At 26.4% G+C, this 8,278-nt stretch overlaps 1 protein-coding gene across 1 annotated transcript in view; it reads left to right on the top strand.

The window, feature by feature from the left end:
• Window positions 1–4,268: 4,268 nt before the first annotated feature.
• Window positions 4,269–8,278, top strand: part of LOC107450720 (enhancer of rudimentary homolog) — a gene marked incomplete in the record, with an annotated part of 7,955 nt that continues 3,945 nt past the window's right edge. The window contains 2 exon segments of the mRNA XM_043042053.2: window positions 4,269–4,429; window positions 4,737–4,821. Of these exon segments, the coding sequence (XP_042897987.1) occupies window positions 4,427–4,429; window positions 4,737–4,821 (88 nt within the window).

Below are 8,278 nucleotides of genomic sequence, written 5' to 3'. Positions count from 1 at the left end.
AAAGAATAGATTGTAGTTTATAAAAAATAATTAAAGGCAAGCTAAAAGACATTCCCTGAGCATGAATTTTTTTCAAAAAAAAGTTAACTACAAAAAATGATTGATTGATAAACAACTTGAAAGCTTTTTCTATAATTCAAACTGAAAATTATGAAAACAATGAACATTTAAAGGTCAATTTTTTCTTCTCTTTTTAAAAAAAGGCATTTATTTGAAAAAATAATTGTAAAGTTTAAAAAAAATTAATTAATATATCCCCTGAAAAAAAAGAAATTTATAAAAATTTAACCAGTTGTGAATAATCTAAACAAAGTAAATATTTGTAACAGTAATCAGAATCAAACCTATAAATACAGATAATTTTACTAGTGTGTAATTATCATTTGAAGAATGTTTAAAGTTATTTATTTATCTTTGAATGGCATATGAGTAAAAAAGCAGTGTTTTTAAAGGATGGCAGCTTATTTTTACAAAAAGGGAGCATTTATCAGGATTAAAGGGCAAGAAATGCAGACCACCCTTCAAAATACACTTCGAGAGAACACTGCACACTCATGATGTGACGGACATATCTATCTAATTATGTTATATCTATCTGTCTAATTACGTTAAAATTTGACATGTTTGCTAAGTGTGATGTAAGCAAAGTCGCACTGGCAAGGTATGTGGTAAAGGAAGTAGGAAGGCAAGGTAGCACGAAGATTAAAGCTTCTATCCTTTTTAATACCATTATAAATAATTCTAAAAGAATCTTATAAAAATAACACAATCCTATAGAATGATTTTTAAATTGCTGGTATTAAAGTTAGAAAAAATTATTAACTTCCTTTCTTCATTTTTGTCCAATTACATTTTGCAGGGCAAAAAATGGCATTTCCAAATACTTCAAGCATGGTCTTTCAAATGGTGCCAAAAGTTTTGCCATGCAAAATCTTTCAAAACATTTGCTGCTAAAAGAAAAATATTGTTTTTTTTTTTTAGAATTAGTATAAAGAAAAGAAATATTTGTATTATTTTCTTGTAAATTTACTCACATTATTAATTCATTGATTCTACACAAACACTTAAAAAGTGCAAAATAAGAGAGAAAAAACTATATATTATTTATTCATTTGGTTATAATTAAACTGAAAGAATTTATACAAATAAAGAATTTAATTATGAAATTTTTTTTTCAAACAAACTTTTTTTTTTAAATGCTTAGTTTAAATTATTCTACCCTGACTGAAATTAGCTTAAGCGTAATATATATATATTTCTTATCCTTAAAAAAAATAGCACTTAGCTATGAGATATTTAATTTCATTAGATACTAAAGTTGTTGTTTAACTTTTTAATTTTTTTTTGATTATGCAATAATTCTAAAAAGGAAGAAAAGAAGTAGAGAAAAACATACTTATTGTTTTTTTAAAGCAGCATGGCACAGAGTTAGTTACTGTATCTTCTTATAGGATAAAGAATTATGTTCCTTCAATCCTGAAAAAAAATCACAAAATCTATTAACAGATACTTAAAGGAATTTTATGAATATATTATCCTTTTAAACAACTGCGAAAACCTAGAAAAAACAATTAAAAAATTTTGCTGCATTATAGATACCATTTACGATTCCTTAAAATGCGACAGTAAGAAAAAACTTAACTATAAGATTTTTTATTGAGAAATAAAGCAAATATTTCTTTCATAGATTTGATTCTGAAATAAATTATAAATAAAAATTTCAACATGAAAGCTAAGCATATAAGAAAATCAACCAGTAACTCTGTATTTATAATAATTTCTTATGGGATAGATTTCACCCCCAAGCCTTAAGTTGTACATTCCTGTTATGAAGATTAATTTCCTTCATTATTCCATCAATAATGTATTTGGGGATGCCTAAAAATATATTTCTAATAAATAATACAGCTTTGGGTTAGAGTGTAAAATTGGGTTTCCCTTGGATTAAGCATATGTAATTTTAAACTTTACTGTATGTAGAATCATACATTTTTCTATTATTTTTATCTCAACTTCTTATCTCATTGTCTTGTTTCTGGAAGAACATTAAAATTAATAATTAAGTAAGAGGGGTTCTCAATAAATTTTTAACCAGATTTGGTGACGAAACTGAATAAAAGGGAGTTTTCTTAGACATGAAAAAAAATAAATATGACATATAAAAAAAATATGACACTGCTTAATAAAAACGATCGTTACTGAGTAAATTAGGATTTTATTCGTACATTACATGAATATTAGTTCCTTATTTTACTGGGGTAGAATACATGCTTGAGGTATATTAATAATGCTTAGACATTTATGATGTTTTCGTCATCATGACATGAAGTAAGAACAAAATAAAATACAGAGAAAAAATAATTCTAAATTTCACAGGCTATGGCAAAAATTAATGCATGCATTTAATAGTCAAAACCAGGGACAAAGAAACTGAAAGAAATAATTGCAGCAAATTCTTTTAGATAACCTGCATTCTAAAACAGAAAGCTGTTTTATTCAATCAAGGTGTTACTTCAAAATTTCAATTTTACTCGCCAGATTTCCTTTTCTTATTTCTGTGCCTTTTTACCATTTTAGAGTAAAATAATATGCGTATATGACATTTAGCTTACAGCTTAGTCATGCTAGACATCATAATTTTTATTAAATATTAACCGTAACCGTTAAAAAGTAAAATATTTTTTTCTCTACTNAAAAGTATAAGTTTTTTTATTTTTGAATGAATTCTAATAATGGAACACTACTAAGTTATTGATATTACTAAGTTTATTAATAAAAAAAATGGAACGATAATGTTTAAATAAACATTATTACATTTGTCGTTAACATGTCTAAATACATGTGCGGCCCTTCGTTAGCCAACCTGCTGTGCAAGTGGCCCTTCACTCAAAAAGGTTGTGCACCCCTATCTTACAAAAAGTTTTTGTTTATCTTCTTAAAATGTTTTTTCATTATGCAATAATTCTAAAATGGAAGAAAAAAAAACATACTCACTTTTTTTAATTTTTAAAGCAGCATTCTAAATTAGGTTCAAGGCACAGGGTTAGCTACTGTATCTTCTTATAGGATAAAGAATTATATTCCTTCAATCCTAAAAAAAAATCACAAAATCTATTAACTGACATGTACAGGAATTTTATGAATATATTATCCTTTTAAACTCATGCAAAAACATAGAAAAAACAATTAAAATTTTTTGCTGCATCATAGATACCATTTATGATTCCTTAAAATGCGACAGTGAGAAAAACTCAACTATGAGATTTTTTATTGAGAATAATGAAGCTAAATTTTCTTTCATAAGTTTTATACAGAAATTAACTACAATAAATAAAAAATTCAACATGAAAGCTAAGTGTATAAAAAAGCAACCCCTAACTCTGAATTCATAATAATTATCATCCACAAGCCTCAAGTTGTGCATTCCTGTTTTAAACATTAATTGGGGAATGTCTAAAAATATATTTCTAATTTATAATGCAACTTTGGGTTAGAGTGTAAAATTGAGTGCTCCTTGAATTAAGCAATGTAATTTTACACTTCACTGTATTCAGAATCATAAATTTTTCTATTATTGCTATCTCAACTTCTTATCTCACTGTCTTTTTTTCTGTAAGAACATTAAAATAAATAAATAAGAGGGGTACCCAGTTATAAATTTTTATTAAGATTTGGTGACGAAACTGAATAAAAGGGAGTTTTCTTAGACATGAAAAAAAATAAATAAGCATTGAAAAAAAATAAATAAGCATAAAAATATAACATTGCTTAATAAAAACGATCTTTACTGAGTAAATTAGGATTTTATTTGTATATTACATGAATATTAGTTCCTTATTGTACTGGAGTATAATATATGCTTGAGGTATATTGATAATGCGCATACATTTATGATGTTTTCATCATCATGACATGAAGTAAGAACAAAATAAAATATAGAGTAAAAAGAATTCTAAATTTTACAGGCTATGATAAAAATTAAAGCATGTTTTTAAATTTAATAGTAAAAACAAAGAAACTGGAAGAAATAATCGTAACAAATTTCTCTATATAACCTGCATTTCAAAACAGAAAGCTGCTTTATTCAATCAAAGTGTTACTTCAAAATTTAAATTTTTCTCGCCAGATTTCCTTTTCTTATTTCTGTGCTTTTTTAGAATAAAATTAATTCCTATATGACATTTAGCTTATAGCTTAGTTATGCTAAACATCATAATTTGTATTAAATATTAACTGTAACCGTTAAAAAGTGAAATATTTTTTTCGACTTTCTGCTTTTAACTGTAAATCGTCAATAATTCGTCTCGAGTTTGCTTAGAATGGTACACTTTGATTTGAATAAAATAAATATTCTGTTGTAAAATTACGTTTATTGTACTCGTTTGATTATTTCGAGCCTATCTTTTCCTAATCATCATAATTTAGAATGGTATTTTCTTTTCTTGAAATTTTATTAGCGCTGACTACGCTTATTTAGTTAATGTTTCGCTTTGTAATCAGCTTACGTATTTGTCAACATGTTACTTTATACCAATTGCTATTTACTGGAATATTGCCTTTCTAATCTTATTTAAATTTATTATTCTTATAATTTTCTTTTCTAATTTTATTTATGTGTACTTAATTTTAATTGTTAAATCTATATGGCAACTGTGTAAAGTGTTATTATCGCTGTTTCGTATTTTAAATGTTTTGTGCTTAAATGTTTTTTGACCATCTATGTTTTTTTTCAACAGTCACACAGCATACTCTTTGTTCAACCGGGGAAACCTGAAACTCGCACATATTCAGATTTTGAATCTGTGAATGAATGCATGGAAGGTAAGAAATATTGTACTCCTACTGTACAAAAATACTTCTATATTTCTATAATCGGTAACTGTTCGCGCGTATAATTATTGGCCAGGAGGATGGCTATGAGTTATTTCTATTGAGTATGTCCCTTTCTGTGATTTTTAATGTTACAGAGGTTTCTGTAAGTCCCCATTCTTATGTGGACAAGTCTACCTGGTTGCTCAAGTTCCAATTTTAGTTTCGTCAAAATGTTATTTCGAATTTAGATCTTGAGAAATTTAAACTATTCACTAGAAATTTAGCCAAAAGCAAATGTTAAAAATTTTTAATGATTAATAATTTCTCAGAAAATTAGTTAAATTATGAGTTACAAATTTACTGTAAATTAAAAAATTTTCTAAAATGCAATTTCAAATTTAAAAAAATTGCTATATAGAGAATTATTGTTTAAAATGCAAACATTTACATTTTTTATCTCAGGTCGTAATAGTATATAAAACACCAACACTTCGAAAACGGTGCAAAAATAACCAGAAAACGACCTGAATTCATGATGAAATTGTAGCATATACAGCTTGTTGATATGTAACAAGTCAAATTCTAAATGTATTAAAATTATCGCTATTAAAAAAATCACAAACTTTTTATGAAAAGATAAATTTTTGTAACAACTGTTGGATAGTGACATGAATTGACAACTGAGCCATCACAAATTAAAAAGTGAAGACTATTGAAGCTCACATTTCACTTTAACATTGTATTGCATTGAGAAAAATTATAAGAACGTAGCCGAAAAGCGCTATATGATTGGTCAATTTATTAAAATGTATTGAAACGGGTCATTCTACTGGTTAATTTTTGCAAAGCATCTGTATTTTATTCAGTTCTGAAGATATGAATTTGGTCCCAACTCTAATGGATTTTCCACTATACTTTTGGATTTTGCCAGATTTTACTGTTTTATTTAAAATTCTCCTGGTTTTTGTACATTTTAGAAACTTCCCTAAAATAAAGTATGTTTCCTAAACAATCCCTATTGAAATAGAATTTTTGTACACATTATTGCTTGAATAATTAAATAAGTATTGTTAATACATAATGAAGTGAACCTCATTTATAGAAATCAGTTCATAACTTTCTTTGGTTTTAAAATGTTCAGTTTATTTTATTCACAGCTCTCTTTGTAAATTAATTTAAAAAAATCTTTTAAAACTATGTTTGATGAATTAAATGCCTATTAATGTTCGAAATTATGACTAAACGTAATACATAACATTTCAAGTATGTTTAATTTCAATCATAGTATATTTCTATTTTGTTGACTTTAAAAATCCCTGATATTCCCTTCGTGTGAAATATTTAGTACATTCAATACAATTTTAGTACAATATTTAGTAGTTATCACGAAATTTATATTTCGTAAAATCTACCGAATTTTTATAGTTGACAGCTATGTATGACGCATCTATGAATTCTTTAGCATGATTTCTAAAAGTGAGAGCTCATGCATAATGCATCTCATAAGGACTTATTCAGACATTGTAGCTATGCAGGTTATGTGACGTGACAGTATATGTAACGGCAAAGTGTGCTGAACCCAAGAAACACAGCTCCATCAGGAGACAAATCAAACATTGCAGGCGTCTCTCAAGGTTTTTTTGAGAGGTACCTATTTTGTGAAAATTTTGACATAATTTGTGAAATTTAAAAATTATCTTAAAAAATCATCACAAAAACATGATGAAATAAGAAAATATTTTTAGAAAATATGTTCAGTATTTTGTAAAAATACCGTTTTTCCTAAAATTGAATTGAAAAGTACAGCTAAACAGCAGTAAATTCGCTCTGGACAGACCACTGGGGTATACAAAATTGAGCATTATGTGACATCAGTAAATGCAATGGCAAAGTGTTGTAAGTGAAAACTGAAAAACACCTTTCTCTGTCAGGAAACAAAAATCAATCGCTCATGAGAGATGGACGGAAGCAGAAATAGGATTGTGTGCTGTCGTCTGCTGTTTATTTTCTGTGTAAAACTGCTACTTTGTGGTGTGTCCAGGGTATACATGAATTTTTCCAGATTCTCCAGAAATTATGGTGAACCAGAAGTAACCAGCTATGGAGTCATTTAGCAATACTTTTGCGAAGCATTGTTTTGCGGAATTAATGATTTTATCGTGTTCGACAATGTGGCGAATGCTTCACGCGAACCCTGCAAATTACCCTTTAACTAAAACTTTATGTATGAAAATGTTTATTTTGCGATATTCAGTCTGGTTACCCTGAATCTTGTTCAAATGATAGGTACTCTGAGCATAAAAATATTTTATTCTGTTTGTCTTTCACTCAATTAAGTTTTGCAATCTTATTGGTGCGTATCTTTCCCATAATTAATTTTTAATCAATGCTAAAATATTGGGTTTAAATTTTTTATTAGGTTTTTGTTGTATTATTCCCCCCCCCCCTTTTTAATTTGCATTCTTGTTAAATAAAAATTTTGTTGAAATTTTTTTATCTTCTATTTCTGGAATTTTGCTTAAATTCACTCTTTAAGTATGAACGCTGCTTAAATTTATCTTGTATATTAACTGCTGTAATAATTGTTTAACAATGTTTATGAACATAAGATTGAATAAGGATTTTTCAGGGAAATTGTTTATTTGAGTTCACTGATTCAGATAAGTAATACTAATAGTTAACTAAATCCTTTTGTGAGTTTACTCTATATGGGAGAATTCTTCACAAAATGTTTAAGTGTAATAAACATATTTTTTAAGATGTTAAGTTTTCTAATTGCGTATCTTTCTCAGTACTGATATTTTAACAAATAATTTAGGGTAAATATCTTTTTTTTTTTTTTACTGATACAGAGTTACAAAGTATGTTTGTTTATCTAAAGTTGTACAAATTTAGATACACAAACAGAAACATTATTATCTGTGAACTGAACTAGTGATGTAATGAATAGTGATGGGGCCGAATACCGAATATTCGGCCAAATTTTAAGCCGAATACTTACTTTTTAAAAAAAAATTCTCTTTTGATTGTAATTAAAGTAATTTTCAAATTTTAAATTAAAAATGAAATAAATATTAACAAAATTGCTTTTTTAATCTTTGTATATTTAAAAAAATTTTTGAAAACTTGATTTATTTTTTGTAATAATTTAAATATCTTGATGCCAATAACAAGGCAATATGGCTTTTATAAATCTAAATAATTAATAAAAGCATATTTTAGTTATACTTGTAATTTATATGCTACTTTATTTAAGATAAGAACTCATTACTTACTACTGTTAAATGTATTCTTAACTTTCTTTTTTGTCAGAAAAATTATTAAAACTCAGAAAATTAAGAACTTTTTAAAAAGTTTCACTTTTGAAATTTTAATTTTGTAATTAAATAATTTTCAAATTTTAAATTAAAAATGAAATAAATATTAACAAATTTTCTTTTTTAAACTTTCTATATTTTAAAAAAAA

This window comes from Parasteatoda tepidariorum, chromosome 8 (assembly GCF_043381705.1).
Source record: "Parasteatoda tepidariorum isolate YZ-2023 chromosome 8, CAS_Ptep_4.0, whole genome shotgun sequence".
Classification (NCBI taxonomy): Eukaryota; Metazoa; Arthropoda; class Arachnida; order Araneae; family Theridiidae; genus Parasteatoda; species Parasteatoda tepidariorum.
Note: the sequence above shows the minus strand (reverse complement) of the source record. Positions and strands in the feature narration are given on the sequence as shown.